Source organism: Bos javanicus, chromosome 8 (assembly GCF_032452875.1).
Source record: "Bos javanicus breed banteng chromosome 8, ARS-OSU_banteng_1.0, whole genome shotgun sequence".
In the NCBI taxonomy this organism is placed as follows: Eukaryota; Metazoa; Chordata; class Mammalia; order Artiodactyla; family Bovidae; genus Bos; species Bos javanicus.
Window position 1 is genome coordinate 101,597,325 of NC_083875.1, and position 16,357 is coordinate 101,613,681.

General features: G+C 41.7%; 1 protein-coding gene across 1 annotated transcript in view; it reads right to left on the reverse strand.

Moving 5' to 3' along the window:
* Nucleotides 1–2,877: 2,877 nt before the first annotated feature.
* PTGR1 (prostaglandin reductase 1) overlaps nt 2,878–16,357 on the reverse strand; it is a 30,687-nt gene continuing 17,207 nt past the window's right edge. The window contains exons 6-10 of the mRNA XM_061426483.1: nt 15,939–16,056; nt 13,177–13,332; nt 9,379–9,487; nt 6,923–7,041; nt 2,878–3,222 (exon numbers count right to left, since the gene is read on the reverse strand). Coding sequence (XP_061282467.1) covers nt 3,112–3,222; nt 6,923–7,041; nt 9,379–9,487; nt 13,177–13,332; nt 15,939–16,056 — 613 coding nt within the window. The 3' untranslated portion in view covers nt 2,878–3,111. The remainder of the gene's footprint in view (nt 3,223–6,922; nt 7,042–9,378; nt 9,488–13,176; nt 13,333–15,938; nt 16,057–16,357) is intronic.

The window sequence follows — 16,357 nt, forward strand, 5'->3', positions numbered from 1 at the left end:
GATTTGTGTGTGTGTACACGCATGTGCACAAGTATTCAAATCATCTTATAGTTGGCCAAGTATAAACTCAAAATCCTGTTAAAAATTGTTTTATTGTTTTGATGGAAATGTAATTCTTGTTTCATAAGACTTCATGGATTCTTCTTTCACTATTAGGAAAATACTTATTACTAGAGCGTTGCTAAAAAATGGCATAACTATTAGCTGCTGTCTTATGTAGTGTCTACTGTATTGAACACTTGTGTACAACAGCCTTCTCATTTTGCCGTGCCTGCAGTGAGTTGCAGTTGCTACTCATCATGGAATGTGTGCTGTAGCTTCTTGCACTCTGGTTTTCTTTGCTGTACTAGTTGTGGTACTAGCTTCTGTATTGCACTGAATTCTGCCTCAGTAATATGCCTTCATTAAAATTAAATATTTTTCCATGTTTTTTAATCTAGGAAGTAATTTTATTATATTGCAACGAAAATAGTAGTATCTCAACATATGACTATGGTTTACATATAGATGTCGCTGTAACTTGTGCTGTGTGTATAGGTGTGCTCTCACTTGTACTATCTACATAAAATATCCAAGTAAACACTTCTGTGATGTTACTTCAGTGCATAGAAAAAAATCGTCTGAACTGAGTCAAGTCTGTTGATAACTAGATTGGTGGAGTGTTTATCTGTGATACCTAGAAATTATGCACGTTCCTGTACAAACATTACAGTACAACAGCAACATCCTACGCTGTGCAACAGTCGAAGTGAATTGTAGTTCTACCAAAACAATAAAGTTGTGTTTAATGGAAAAATACTCACTCTGCCTCAGTTTTTTGAACCTTGAAATATGGCACTGTGCATGTTTCCAGTACACAGTGGCTTTCAGCGGCTACCATACTGAATAGTACAGAGTTGGAGAACGCAGTGCTCGCCACACAGCCCAACGAATCAGAGTGCTGTAACTCAGTAAAAGTTTATTTTCCAGTCAGGCCTCAACAGTTTCTTTCCAACATTTGCTCGTTATGCCATCTGGAACATACAGCCTCCAAGGTCTCAGAGGTAAGGAAAGCAAGACCTGGAACATTATACAAAGTTTTCAAAACACTGGCCTGAAAAGAGCTTAGAACCATGGGTCCCAGTTTGGTGCCAAGGTGTCCCCAGAGCACTGTAAGGAATGCATAAGAGCTGCCTGAAAGTAAAAGTGTTAGTCACTCAGTTGTGTCCAATTCTTTGCGACCCCATGTACTGTCACCCACCAAGCTCCTCTGTGGGATTTCCCATACAAGAATACTGGAATAGGTTGCCATTCCCTTCTCCAGGGGATCTTCCCAACCCAGGGATTGAACCTAGGTCTCCTGTACTGCAGGCAGATTCTTAACCATCTGAGCCACCAGGGAAGCCCAGGATATTTTAAATTTTAGGGAAATGTGTGTGTATACACATACACACATATACTCGACATCAGGTTTCTGATCTAGTATCATCAGTCTGTCCTAACAATGAAAACATTGAGCATAAAAAAACAACCCTTTGAGATGCAGCAGAGACCTGAGGTCATGGGGTAAACTGCTGCCCCAAGTTGGGAGAGTCAGATACCGAGTCACAAACTACTGGGATTGAAGCCCTAAAGTAAAACCCTCCACGTGACACAGGGTGGGCTCAGGGACCTTCACCTGGAGGGGGCACATTTGCTGGAGGCTCTGTATAGACAAGTTTGAGAGGTAAAAACATGAGGGGGCACCCAGTCTTAGGGGTGACACCTCTCGTATATATGTTTAATTTCTCCCATGTGGAAAGAGGACACAAAAAGGCAGAACTTTTTAAATTGTATTTGTAAATATTGAATAAATAATTTCAGTAGATTCAGAATTCAAAAAGTTCCAAAGGGCATATATTATAGTTTTTCTCTTATCCCCATCCTTTAGGCACACCTCATTTGTCTTCCCTGGGGATGAACCATATAATCGTATTTATTACCTCTCACCGGAGGTTTTATACATGCACACACACACACACACTTTTTTCTCTCGTTTTTTCGTTGTACTACAATTTAATCCCTCCTCTATTTGGTGGCAGAATCAGTTAACAGAATTGACATTTTCCTGATGACTAAACCGTCGAGTCCAAGAACTAGGTAACCTTGCCATGTTCAGTCTTTTGTGTTCCTCAGTGATGTTTTAAAACTTTACTCAGAATAATCTCACATTTTCGTAGGCTTATAAAGATTCCTATGTGTTACTGTTTTTGTAGCTGCTGTGAGTGATAAATTCCTTTCTTGGTCTGTCGTGTTAGACCCACCTATGGAGGACCAGTGGAGGCTGCCCTGAGACCCTTGTACATCAGCAATGATTATTTCTCCTTGTGTAACCATCAGCCATAGCAGTGGTAATCTTGACTTCAAATTCATTACATTTCTGCAGGGAGGTACTTATTGAGTACCTAATATATGCCACACATTATGCAGGTGGTCTAAATAAATATATGATATGTATGTGAAGCAGACATTTTTGTCTGCACTTCACAGATTAAAGATCAGAAGTTTATGGTTACAAAGGCAGGAAACTTTTGGACTCCAGAGCCATTATTTTCTATAATACTCCAGAAGGAACTACAGCAGGCAGTTAAGTTCAACTGGCCATTGTTCAGTATGAAAATTTCATTCTCTTGCTAATCATATACCACTTCAATGTATTTTCGCTTCTCTGGTGGCTCAGAGGTTAAAGCATCTGCCTCCAATGCGGGTGACCCAAGTTTGATCCCTGGGTCTGGAAGATCCCCTGAAGAAGGAAATGGCAACCCACTCCAGTATTCTTGCCTGGAGAATCCCATGGACAGAGGAGTCTGGTAGGCTACAGTCCACAGGGTCGCAAAGAGTCAGACACGACTGAGCGACTTCACTTCAATGTATTTTATTAGGTAGATCAATCACATTACAATTACTGTTTTTTAGATTATGAAAACAGCACAGATTTTACTAAATTATTAAAAAGAAGCTAATCATCCAAATGATTTCTAGATTCCACTAGTGACTTTTGTTCATGCATTATGAAGTTAGTATATATTTTACTAAATGATTAAAAGAAACTAATCATCTAGGTGATTTCTGGATTCCATGTGTCATTTTTGTTCATGCTTTCACTATTGCCTTTCCCAGATTCTCTCCTTTTAGCAATCCTATAAATGCAGCTGGCATGTTTTCAAATCCTTCAGTGACATGTTCATGGTACTGGATTTTACCCTGTATCAAAACAATAACATATAATAGATTAGTTTCATATTCTAAATGATACACTCTTCTCCTTATAGCACCAAATTAATTAGTACATCATAGGAAACTTGAACTAGGAAGAGGAGAGCCTATCCTCTTTGAATTTATAGTCATTTGGGGGGCATGATCCACATACATAGTGTATATAACAGATTATGCATAATAGCTTATAAAAGGCATTAGGTCACAGTAAATAACAAAAAAGTCAGAAGGAAGCAGTTAACCAATTTCTACGTAAATTGAACAGAAAACTCTAATGATGATCTCAGAAGAGGTGGAAGCAGGAAGGAGTAGGGCACACCCTTCCAGGGTATCATCTATGTTCATCACTCCAGTACCCAGTGCTGTTACCTCTATTTGACCCCTGAAGACACAGAACCTGTTCAGGAAATGTAAATACCATGACAGTCTAATAAGCTGTCTTTCCTTCAAGCCAAGATTTGTTCAGTATGTGTTCAACATTCATTTAGCAGTGTAGGAGTGAAGAGTTCATTTAGTGAAGAAGGATTTTTATTTCTCCTATAAGTCACAGTCTCCTAAATGGACCTAACTCACATTTTCACATTTAAAATGTCTTATATGGAGACCTCGACTTTTGAGAGTCCCTTGGACTGCAAGGAGATCCAACCAGTCCATTCTGAAGGAGATCAGCCCTAGGATTTCTTTGGAAGGAATGATGCTAAAGCTGAAACTCCAGTATTTTGGCCACCTCATGCGAAGAGTTGACTCATTGGAAAAGAGTCTGATTCTGGGAGGGATTGGGGGCAGGAGGAGAAGGGGACAACAGAGGATGAGATGGCTGGATGGCATCACTGACTCAATGGACGTGAGTCTGAGTGAACTCCGGGAGTTGGTGATGGACAGGGAGGCCTGGCGTGCTGCGTATCATGGGGTCGCAAAGAGTCGGACACGACTGAGCGACTGAACTGAACTGAACTGAAGTTACCTGATTACATTTTCCCCTAATGTATCCCAGTGATGGTTTAGCATCCTTTATGGATTTATGGAAGAACTTACTTATTTGCTTGAGGTCCCTCAACTACTATGTAAGCAAGCTGGGATTTGAATCCCTAACTAGAAAGCCCTAGCTCATTCCTGTACTTGAGGACCAAAGAACCTGGAAAGGGTCAAAAGCTATAATCAAAACTTTAGAGGTTACAAGTAGAGGATAAGGGACTTCCTTAATGGTCCAGTGGTTAAGACTCCACACTTCCAGTGTAGGGGGCATGGGTATAATCTCTGGTCAAGGAACTAAGATCCCACGTGCCATGAGGTGCAGCCATAAGACAAAAAAGTAGAGGATGAATGCTAATATAAAATGTTAATGATATGGGAAATTAGGATATAGAATACAGGGTATATGGAAAGTCTCTGTACTCTCTTTGGAATTTTTCTTTATTCTAAGGTAAAGAATGGTTTACTATTCTGTATTATTACTGTAACACAAAAGGGGGGAGGGAGAAGAAAAAACAAGTAGATGAGAGAGAAAGACAATTCGCTTGTTAGTTAGAACAAAATTAGTGAACTAGTAGGTTCACTCCGTTAGAAGAAAGCATTAGGGACACCGGCACAGTGGTGTCTGTTGTCAGCTGTGATCATATTTGATTTCACCAACAGAGACAAAGAGGCTACACACTGGGAACTCTAAAAGCATCCTGCTCTTCCCAGATCCCTGGAAAGAGCCCAGCCCAGCACTCCAAGAGTGTTAGACTGGGAGAGATGCCAAGCTCCAGGGGCTGCCAGACGAGCAGTCTATTTCTTTAATTTGGAGACAATCATAAAGCCAGAAGTTAGAAAGTGTGGGACCACTTTTCTCCTTGGAAATGAAAATAATGCACCTTGGGATTCAGATTTCTGTTGACTAAAGCTCCACGTGGTGTTAGGTGGGTAAATGATCACAGCATAGGACAACGGGGCTGGCCTCCTCCTCAGGACCTATGAGGTGTGCCTATGAGAAGACGGCATTCTCGGACCTGGAAGAGCTGTGGCCCAAACACATGCCCCTGTAATGCTCATTCACTCAGCAGTATTCATCTAGTGCCTATATTGATTCAGAATATTCTAGGTGCCGGGGATACATCAGAAAACAGAATGTGTGAACACTGATGCCCTCATGGAGGTTACATTCTTGTGAAAGGGAGGTGGGCGATAAGTATAATATATGAGTTATAGTATATATTATGTCAAAGATGATAATTGCTATGGATCAAAGTAAGATAAGGAAGATCAATGAGTGAAGGTGGATTGCAATTTGAAAATAGGGTCATTTTCAAGGCTGTCTCATTCAGAAGGCAGTTTTCAGCAAAAACTTGAAGGTGTGTGTGAGACAGAATTGAGTAAGCAATTACAGAGAGGTGGAGGAGTGTGGGGATGAACAAAAAGAAATGAAATTAGAGAGGTAATGGAGACCAGACAGTATCCAGCCTTGCAGGGTTTATTCTAAGAGAAATGAAGAGTTTTGTAGGGTTTTGAACATAAGAATGATTTGGTATGAAGCTCACTCTGGCTACTCTGTTGGGAATTGCCTGCAGGGTAAAAAAGTGGAAAAGCTGAGTAGAGGCCACTGCAATATCTGGACTAGACAAGATGGTGGCCTAGAAGGATGGTGGGAATGGAGGAGGGGCAACTGGGCAGATTCTGAATGTATTTCCAAAGTTGGGACACCAGAATTTCCTGACAGATTAGATATGTGTATGAGAGAAAGAAAGGAGTCAAAGATGATTTCAAGGTTTTTGAATTGAGCAACTGAAAGGATTGTCATAACTGAGACAGTGAAGTCTGTACACAGAAAGCAAGTTTGGCAGGAAAAATCAAGACATAATTGGTTTTTAATACATTAAGACAGAGATGAAAAAGTGTGCTACACATCCAAGTGCAGCTATTGAACGGTCCAGAAATCAGAGAAGAGATCTCGACTGGAGACAGATAGTTGGGAGCGAGCAGCATATTGGTGATATTTAAAGCCAAGAGCCTGGATGAGATAACTAAGGGCTGAAAAGAGTATGGACAGAGGTGAAAAGAGGCCCAGGAACCATGTATTGGAAAGCTCTGTTATTAATTTGGAGAGAAGAAAAGAAGCTAGTAGAGGAGTCTGAGAAGGACCGATACAGTGAGGAAAACCAAGAGCCAAGGGAAGCAAGGAGAGAGAGTGATGCCCTCTGTCACCACTCCCTACAGCCAAGTGATGCTAAGAGCTGACCACAGGAGTTTACATGTGAGGGGCATTGGCAACCTTGACAAAAGCAGTGTTGGTGGAAGGGCAACAGTGCAAAACCCGACAGGCATGTTTAAGAAAGAATGAGGAGGGACATCCCTGGAGGACCAGTGGTTGAGACGTTGCCTGCCAGTGCAAATGATGCTGGTTTGATCCCTGGTTGGGGAGTTAAGATTCCACATGCCTTGCAGCCAAAAAAAAAAAACAAAAACCAGTATATTAAAAAATAAAAACCAATATTGTAGCAAATTCAATAAAGACTTTAACAGCCCAGATAAAAAAAAAAATTTTTTTTTTAAATGGAGAGGAACTGCAGACAGTGAGTGCAGACAAGACTTCAAGGTGTTTTGTTATAAAAGGGGGAGAGTGCAATGAACCCATATTCACAGCGGAAGTGAAATCTGCAACCCCCACAGGAAGGGCATCTGGTGTCACAGTGGCTCCGGGGCCCCTCACCTCTGAGACCCACTTCAGCAAGTCTCTCAGAGCCTTCTGGCGGACTTCTCCTTGCCAGCGGTAGACGACGAAGCCTTGCAAGTGGAGTTCCTTAAAGATGATGATTTCCGGGGATGGGCCTGTGAAGAGGAGGGCACGTTTGAGCCGCAGGATGCAGGGAGGTGGCCGTGATGAAAATGTGCATGGTACAAGGCATGTCAGCATTCCCCTAGTGCTCTCCCTCCTGTGTCCTCCACTCTTCCCGACCCACAGGGCTGCCCCAAAATCAATATGCACTCTGTGCAGGCAGAGTAACTGCCCCAAGACGTCCATGTCCTAGATCCCAGAGCCTTAACTATGTGACCTTATGTGGCAAAAGGGACTCTGCAGATAGGACCAAGTTAAGAAGCTTTAGATGGCAAAATTATTCTGCATTACATAGGTGGGCTCACATGAGAGTCCTTGTAAGGAAGAAAGGGATACAGGAAAATTAGAATTGAGAAAAAAATATGTGATGATGGAAGCAGAGATCATAGAGATGGAGGGAGATTTGAAGAATCAGTGCTGCTGGCTTTGAAGACGGAAGAAGGGACCATGAGCTAAGAGATGCACGTGGCCTCGAGAACTTAAAAAGGCAAGGAATCTGAGCCTTCGGAAGGAAAGTAGCCCTGCTAACCCATTTCGAGTTCTAGAACTGTAAGAATAAATTTGTGTTGTTTCAAGTCATTAAGTTTGTGGTAATAGACAGGACTGAGCACAACTCACAGCTGGAAGACTCACCCCAGCTATATTTCTCTTGGGTTAAGGAGTGGAATCCTCATCTCCTCATCTTGGAAGAGGATGAAATACTATTCCTGGGATTGTCCACGCTACTGGGGATGTCGTTTCTTTATTGTGAGCGGAAAACAAATATGGCATGAAAGCCGGGGGAAACAATTACTTGTCTCTGAGCTCCCCTAATAGTGAAACATGTTAGAGTTCCTAGAGATCACCGGCAGGCAGAATGTCACCTGCTTAAGATGGAATGGACAATACCAGCTGACATCTCATAACCTGTCTGAGCAGATGAATTTCAAAAGGCTAGATCAAGTTACTGTATCCAAAATATTTGGCTGTGGTCAGGAAAATGCACCCTGGAGCTCTGCTCAATTGGCAGGAGAAGGATTCCCCAGGATTCTAGCTTAGCATCAATTAGAAAAATATGGAGGAAAAAAAGTCCCTAATAAGATTCCCCAGTGCCTTGGAGTGTCCCCTTTGACCTTTCACAACCCAACAGGGAATCTACAAGTGATCCTTCCTCAGACCCTTCGACTCCCACCCACCTCTCTCAGTGCAGCCAAGGTGCTAACTAGCACAGCTATAAGGTTTCTTCCTCACGAGTGAAGCCCATCATAGAACAAATAACGCATTTATTTATGGTTGTTAGGATCCTGATGGTGATCTGGATGATTCCTTTTTGTTTTTTTCCCTCCTCTTTTTTTTTTTTTTTTGACCACAGGTAAATCTGTAATCTCTTCAACAGCACAGAATTCTTGTAGCAGAAAGGGGTTCTGTATGAAGTGTTCAGAAGATCAGCCTTTGTTTTGAGTCTATCACTAATGCTTCCCTTGTGGCTCAGCTGGTAAAGAATCCACCTGCACTTCGGGAGACCTGGATTCGATCCCTGGGTTGGGAAGATCCCCTGGAGAAGGGAACAGGTACCCACTCCAGTATTCTGGCCTGGAGAATTCCATGGACTCTGTAGTCCATGGGGTCACAAAGAGTCAGATGCAACTAAGTGACTTTCACTTTCTGTCACTAATAGGAAAGAGTCTCTGGTCCTTTGGCCCATTCATCTCCCCACCTTCAATAAGAGACCTGGGCCTGGAGGTGGGAGGGGGAGGTCTCAGCATAAGAGTGGAGAAGCAGGAGCGGAGGGCATGGCAGGGCAGAGGAGAAGCAAAACAAGGACATTCTAGGAATGTAGAGAAAGGACACTCCTTTCCCTTTTAGTGGAAATTGTCAGTGTGGTGAGGCCTGGCTGTTCTGCTGCTCCAGGAAGTTCTGCCCACTACAGTCTGAAGGAAATGGCAGCCCGTTTTCCCTGTACCCACATCAAGTCTACCCATCCCCAAACCTCCAGCACATCCCCAGTATCCTGAAGACCTCTAATATTTTACCAGTCAGACCAATGTGTTCTATTTCTAAATGAAATCATGACTTTTTACAGCTTTTTAGAATACAGTAGGTAAAAAACCTAAAACTTAATAACTGTTTCGTCCATATTTTCAGATCCTGTTTTTTCTCTATGTCAAAATCCAATATAAGCTGACTTAGCTCAAATATACACAATTACATATTTTTGGTTAATAGCATTTAATCAAGAATATTAGGAAATCTTTTAAAATATTTCAGTAGTCACTGGCCTGTACCATATCTGTGAATCATCTCTTCCTCCCATCTTTCTACACCTCTGATCGTGTGCATGAACTCATTACCTGGGGGAAGTGGGCTGGTTCTGTTGTATACAGAGATGGCCCCACATATAGCAATTCTTCCAAATTTCTTCATCTGGGTGATAGCAACATTGGAAAACTCTCCACCCACCTAGCAGACAGGGAAACAAAAACCAAAACCTTTAAATAAACTCTACCAAATTCAGGGGAATCATTAACTCACAATCATCATTTCACGATACTTGTTTTAGCAGCAATAACACTGATTAAGTTAGTACGGCAGGGCTAAAAACTGAATTTAGAAAAAGACATTTTTAGAAACTGGGCATTTTTATTTGACTGTAGGAACATAACTTATATAACTTATACATTTTGCTTTTTTATATTTTGGGGTTTTCTGATCAGTTCAATAATCTCATTTCCCTTATCCAGAAGTACGGGAAAATAACTCAGAAGCCATATAAAGAACAAAGTTGGAGGACTCATAATTTCCGATCTCAAAACGTACTGCTGCTGCTGCTGCCACTGCTAAGTCACTTCAGTCGTGTCTGACTCTGTGCAACCCCATAGACAGCAGCCCACCAGGCTCCCCCGTCCCCGGGATTCTCCAGGCAAGAACACTGGAGTGGGTTGCCACTTCCTTCTCCAATGCATGAAAGTGAAAAATCAAAGAAGTCGCTCAGTCGTGTCCGACTCTTAGTGACCCCATGGACTGCAGCCCACCAGGCTCCTCCGTCCATGGGATTTTCCAGGCAAGAGTACTGGAGTGGGGCACCATTGCCTTCTCCAAAAACATACTACAAAGCTATATTAATCGTACTACAAAGCTATATTAATCAAGACAGAGTGAGAACAGAAACAGATCAACAGTACTAAACTGAGAGTGTTGTCAATTGATTTCTGAGAAAAGTGCCAAAATAATTCAACAGGAGAAAAAACATCTTTTTAACAAATGGTGCAGAACAACTGTAGGCATCTACAAAGAAAAGAATGAAATCGGACTTCTTCCTTACAGGATACACAAAAAGTAACTTAAAATGTGTTATAGACCTAAATGTAACAGCTAAAACAATTAAGCTCTTAGGGAAAAAAACATAGGAGTAAACCCTTTGTGACCTTGGATAAGGCGAAGGCTTCTTAAACATGACACCAAAAGCCCAAGCAACAGAATTTGGACTTCATCAAAATTTAATACTTTTGTGCTTTCAGGATACCATCAAGAAAGTAAAAGAAAAAAAAAAAAGGTAAAAGCAACTTACAGAATAAGAGAAAATATTTGCAAACCATATACAGGAGGTATTTTAATTAAAAATATACTAATATATTCCATATTTGAGAATTAGATTACTTGCTAAAATTTATTTATAACTCCAGAATCAATACTCAGAGCTTTCTCTGGTCATTCACAGACATAGTTCCCAGCTAAGGTCAAAAAAGGCCAAGGGTCTGCTTTTTTTTTTCAACTCATGCAGAGATTATCAGAAGATGAAGACAGTAGAGGGCAGTGCCAAGTGGTTCAAGAAGCTCCAGTTCAGGGGCTGGTTGGATGGGGTAGGCATCTCAGCTGTGGGAGGATTAGTTGTGGCAGAGACTCAGACAAGTTACTTAACACTTTTTAACCTCAATTAAAAAAAAATAATAATAAAATAGAAGCTATGAGAAGGACTTAAGATCATAATCCATGTAAGATACGTGCATGTATGGGTATGCTTCCAGTTGGATCAACGGTTCAGTGTCTGTAGCAACTTTGTAGAATATAACAACCAGGAATACTGAGCACTGACTGTATCTGATAAGGGACTTGTATTCAGAATATATAAAAATCTTTGACAACTCAACAGATAACCCAACTGAAAGTTGGTGAAGGATTTAAGCAAACATTTCTCCAAAGAAGACAAACAAATGGCCACTAAGCACATGAAGACAAATTCAATATGATTACTGACTGCTGCTAAGTTGCTTCAGTTGTGTCCGACTCTGTGTGACCCCATAGACGGCAGCCCACCAGGCCCCGCCGTCCCTGGGATTCTCCAGGCAAGAACACTGGAGTGGGTTGCCATTTCCTTCTCCAATGCATGAAAGTGAAAAGTCAAAGTGAAAAGTGAAAGTGAAGTCGCTCAGTCGTGTCCAACTCTTAGCGACCCCATGGACTACAGCCTACCAGGCTCCTGCGTCCATGGGATTTTCCAGGCAAGAGTACTGGAGTGGGTTGCCATTGCCTTCTCCGTTAGTGACTGAAGAAATGCAAATTAAAACCTCAACGAATTATGACTCCAAATTCACTAGAATAGCCACAATCAAGATGACAGATAATAAACACGGTAAAGATTTGGGAAATTGAAACCCTCATGATTGCTGGTGAGAATGTAAAATAGTGCAGCCATTTCGCAAAATAGTATGTCAGTTCCTCAGTCACTGCAGATTGTGACTACAGCCATGAAATTAAAAGATGCTCCTTGGAAGAAAAGTTATGATAACCTAGACAGCATATTAAAAAGCAGAGACATTACTTTGCCAACAAAGGTCCATCTAGTCAAAGCTATGGTTTTTCCAGTAGTCATGTGTGGATGTGAGAGTTGGACTATAAAGAAAGCTGAGTGCCGAAGAATTGATGCTTTTGAACTGTGGTGCTGGAGAAGACTCTTGAGAGTCCCTTGGACTGCAAGGAGATCCAACCAGTCCATCCTAAAGGAGATCAGTCCTGACTATTCATTGGAAGGACTGATGTTGAAGCTGAAACTCCAATACTTTGGCCACCTGATGCAAAGAACTGACTCGTTGGAAAAGACCCTGATGCTGGGAAAGATTGAAGGCGGGAGAAGGGGACAACAGAGGATGAGATGGTTGGATGGCATCACCTACTCAAAGGACATGAGTTTGAGTAAACTCCAGGAGTTGGTGATGGACAGGGAGGCCTGGCGTGCTGGAGTCCATCAGGTAGCAAAGGGGGTTGGACACGACTGAGCGACTGAACTGAACTGATGGCAGTTCCTCAAAATGTTAAACATGGTGCTACCATATGACCTGACAGTTCTACTTGTAGTCAAGAGAAATGAACATTTATATCCACACAAAAACTGCATATGAATGATCAAAATAGCCTTATACTTAATAGCCAAATGTGAATGATTCATTTGCCGATCAACTGATGGATGACTGATAAAACGTGGTGTGTCCATACAATGGAATATTTTTGGCCATAAAAAGCAAGGAAGCAATACTGAAAATCAACTACATTTCAATGAAAAATGTATAAAAAGGAATGAAATACTGATAAACATGCTACAACATGGGTGGGTTTTGAAAACATGTTACGTGTAAGAAGCCAGTCACCAAAGAGCACTTTAGGGGGAATAACTAATACTGAGCACAGCATTTCTTTTTGGCTTGATGAAAATGTTCTAAAATTGTGCAAAGAGGTGTACAATTCTGTGAACACACTAGAAATGATCAAATCTTATACTTTAAATGGGTAAATTATATCTCAATAAAGCTTTAAAAAATTTTTTTTGTTGTTAAATGCCTTCAAAAAATTTTTTTAATTATTTATATATTTGGCTGCACTAGGTCTTAGTTACGGCATATGGGATCTTTAGTGGTGGCGTGTGAACTCTTATTTGTGGGGTCCAGTTCCCTGGCCAGGGATCGAACCCAGGCCCCTGGCACTGGGCGCAGGGAGTCTTTGTCATTGAGCCACCAGGGAAGTCCCAATAAAGCTGTTTTTTTTTTTTTAAAGGGCATATGGGCTTTCCTCATATTTTTAGATGGAAACTCTAGAAGTAGATTTCCTGGTACAGTACTTTGTTCCTAAGTCAGATAGTAAGTCTAATTTGTACTTACATTATCAAAATAACAATCATAACCCTCGGGAGCAGCTACTTTCAGAGCTTCTTCCAAAGACTTTACTGTTTTGTAGTTAAGGGCAACATCAAATCCATGCTTTTTAAGCCAAGCAACTTTTTCATCAGACCCTGCTGTTCCAACAACTTTGCAGCCCTAAATGGGGAGAAAAATGGTAACCATTTATAAACCACAACCAGGGCAAACTATATCCTCCTAGACTGGAATGGCCAGGTTCCCCCAGAACACCCTCCTAGGTGCTGAGTCACATATATAATGGGTCAATAGACCCTAGAGGTTAGATTAGTCCCTAAACCAGCTTATGATACAACCCAAATGTAACTTCAGCTTGCCTCTGCCCACCCAACAGATCCCTCCTACGTTTAGGTGGTTGGCAGCTCTTTTCAACCTGCTGGCTTGACAGCCCACTCATTTGACTCTCCTGTTTCTTCGTGTCGGGGCTTCTCCCTTGCAGTGACTTCCATGCTATCTCTTGGGGCAGTGGCACTTTAGACTGTAATTTTGGCCCAGCCCTGTAACTCTCATATCATAGAGAGACCTCCAGGTAACTGCCCCATATTCTGTGATTTGGCCCAAAGCATTGGACTAGATACTGCCTAATGATAGAGGAAGCAGAGTGCATTCAGCCTGAGAATAGAGATTATATTGGCACATAGAGAGTAGCTCTTTAGAAAGTTCTATTCTGAATGCATTGTGAAGACCAGAATATCAGCCTCTGTTCACCTTCACCTGGATTGGGTGCATACATGTATATATCTGCACAAACAGCTGCCATATAGTTTTTCCACTCATTCCTGATTCAAGAAGAAATGATTTTGCACAGTCTATCCTTGGTCCTTGTTCCTTCTAAGCATACACTCTCATGGGATGATCTCATTTACTCTCACCACCTCACTGCCACCTTCCTGCAGATGATTCCCTTGTCTCTTAACTCCAGCCAGGCCTCCACCCTGAGTTCCAAATCAGTATTTCTAAAGACCTCTACTAATCTACACATGGATAGCCTGTGGAGCCTTCAGACACATATCAGTGTGTCTAAAGTGGAATGTATTTTTTTCCTTGCTTTTTACCTGGTGTTCCTCCTCTGTTCTCTATTGTAGTGAGTGATACTCAGTTACCCAGTTAACCAGACCTGAAACACCTGGGTTGTAGGAGATGCTTGCTTTCCGCCCTCTTCTATCCACATCCAATCACCAGGTTTTATTCTTTTTCACCAAATATCCTTAAAAGCTACTTCTGACTTTCTGTCTTCACTGTCAGTCTATCATAATTTTCATCTGGATTATTGTAAGAGCCTCCTGATTTGACTTCTTGTTCCTAGCATCATGTCCCTATGAACTGTTCTCCAAAGGCCAAGGTGATTTCTCTAAAATGAAGGATTAAGCATGTCACTCATCTAAGGATTAAGCACTGACTTCTTAACATGGCAGTCGCTAGTCAAGTTTCTAAAAGAACAGGTTTAAGGACAAGTCATATCAAACTTTTGAAATAAAAATGCCTTTAAAAAAATTATTTTTTTAGCCATACCATGTGGCATGAGGGCTCATACTTCCCTGACCAGGGACTGAAGCTGTGTCCTCAGCAGAGAAAGCACAGAGTCCTAACCATAAGGCCATCAGGGAACTCCCCCCCCCAAAATCCCCTAACATTTTAATAAAACATTTAAAATTTGAAATTTGGAAATATTACTAATTCATTTTATAAGGCTAGTATAACCCAAAGCTAAACACTGATAGGTTCCAAACTTTAAACCAAACTCACCTATGAATATAGATGCAAAAATTCTATGTATAATGTTATTAGATCAATTCCAAAAGTATAAATTTAATATACACCATAGGTAAATAAAGATTATTCCAGAATGCTATTATGGCTTAAGATTAGGAAACTAACATAATTCTTTAACTGCAAAGTATGATAAAATTCAACATTTATTCTTATTTACTTATTTAAATAAATTCTTCCTGCAACCACTATGATAGCCTCATCTATTTGTATTCCAAGTGCCCATCAGCACTGGATACCAGCCCCAACACTTGGCTGTTGGTTATAGCCCTGTACTCATCTGTATTCTCCCTGACTTTTTCACTAGAAACTAGGCCCTGGAACTAGGTCCTACATCCACCCTCTGGCAAAGGATCAGCCAAACCAGATCACCTTGGAACATTTCTATAAAGTGGTACATCCTGATCACATCTGAGCTGCCTGATGTCTTGTACTCCCACCATCAGATCAGATCTCAAGTACAAACACCTGTCCGTATCAGAGCCAGTGTTTCCAAGGCCTGGGTGCCTCCCATGAGTTAGTTCCCAAGCTAGGGCCCCACTTCTCTGGGCTGAGTGCAACATCCTTTGAAATGGGGCCATAGGGGCAGTGACTCTTGGTTGGCTGATCAAGTCCCTTTTTCAGTTGTTTGAGGCAATCACAAAGAAAGGAGATTAAGCTGTAACAAGAGACATTCAGTAAAAACTACGAGAATAGTTCACAAACTCGCTACTGTAGCAGAGTCCATTCCTGATGTGATACCTGCAATGTTATCAAATAACAACATTCAGGTCATCATTGCTGCACCATTTTCCCTGTTCCCCCCATTTCTCAGCCATTCCCAATATCCAACTTCTACAAGAGGTCAACTAGACCAAACTCCCAGAGATGAGGCAAGGTCTGCTGTGTCCACTGCTACCTTCCCAGTGCACACTGTGGGTGTCAAGTGAGTGGTTGTTATGGAGGAAGCCACTTACCTTGAGCTTAGCGATCTGCCCCACAATAGAGCCCACTGCTCCTGCTGCCGCACTAACCAGCACTGTTTCTCCACCCTTCACTCCACAGATGTCCAACAGGCCAAAGTAGGCTGTTAGGCTGAGGGAAGAAAAGCAAGACTATGTGGATAAATGTGTTTCTTTCCTCTGTATCTCATTTACTTATACCCTGAAGACCTTCTCAGCAGCCCAATGCCATGGGTCCAGGTAAAAGACAGAAAATACAGGAAATGGATGTTACCAGCTACCAATGGTCCACTTCCTCCTTCCTTACCTCTAGGAGAGGAATAAAGATGATGGGAACTATGGATGGAACAGTGAGGTGGCTCAAAAAGAGCAGTATCTTGTCCATCCCCATGAGAGAGTCAGTTCCTAGGCAGGTTGATAGGGAGTCTAGGGGT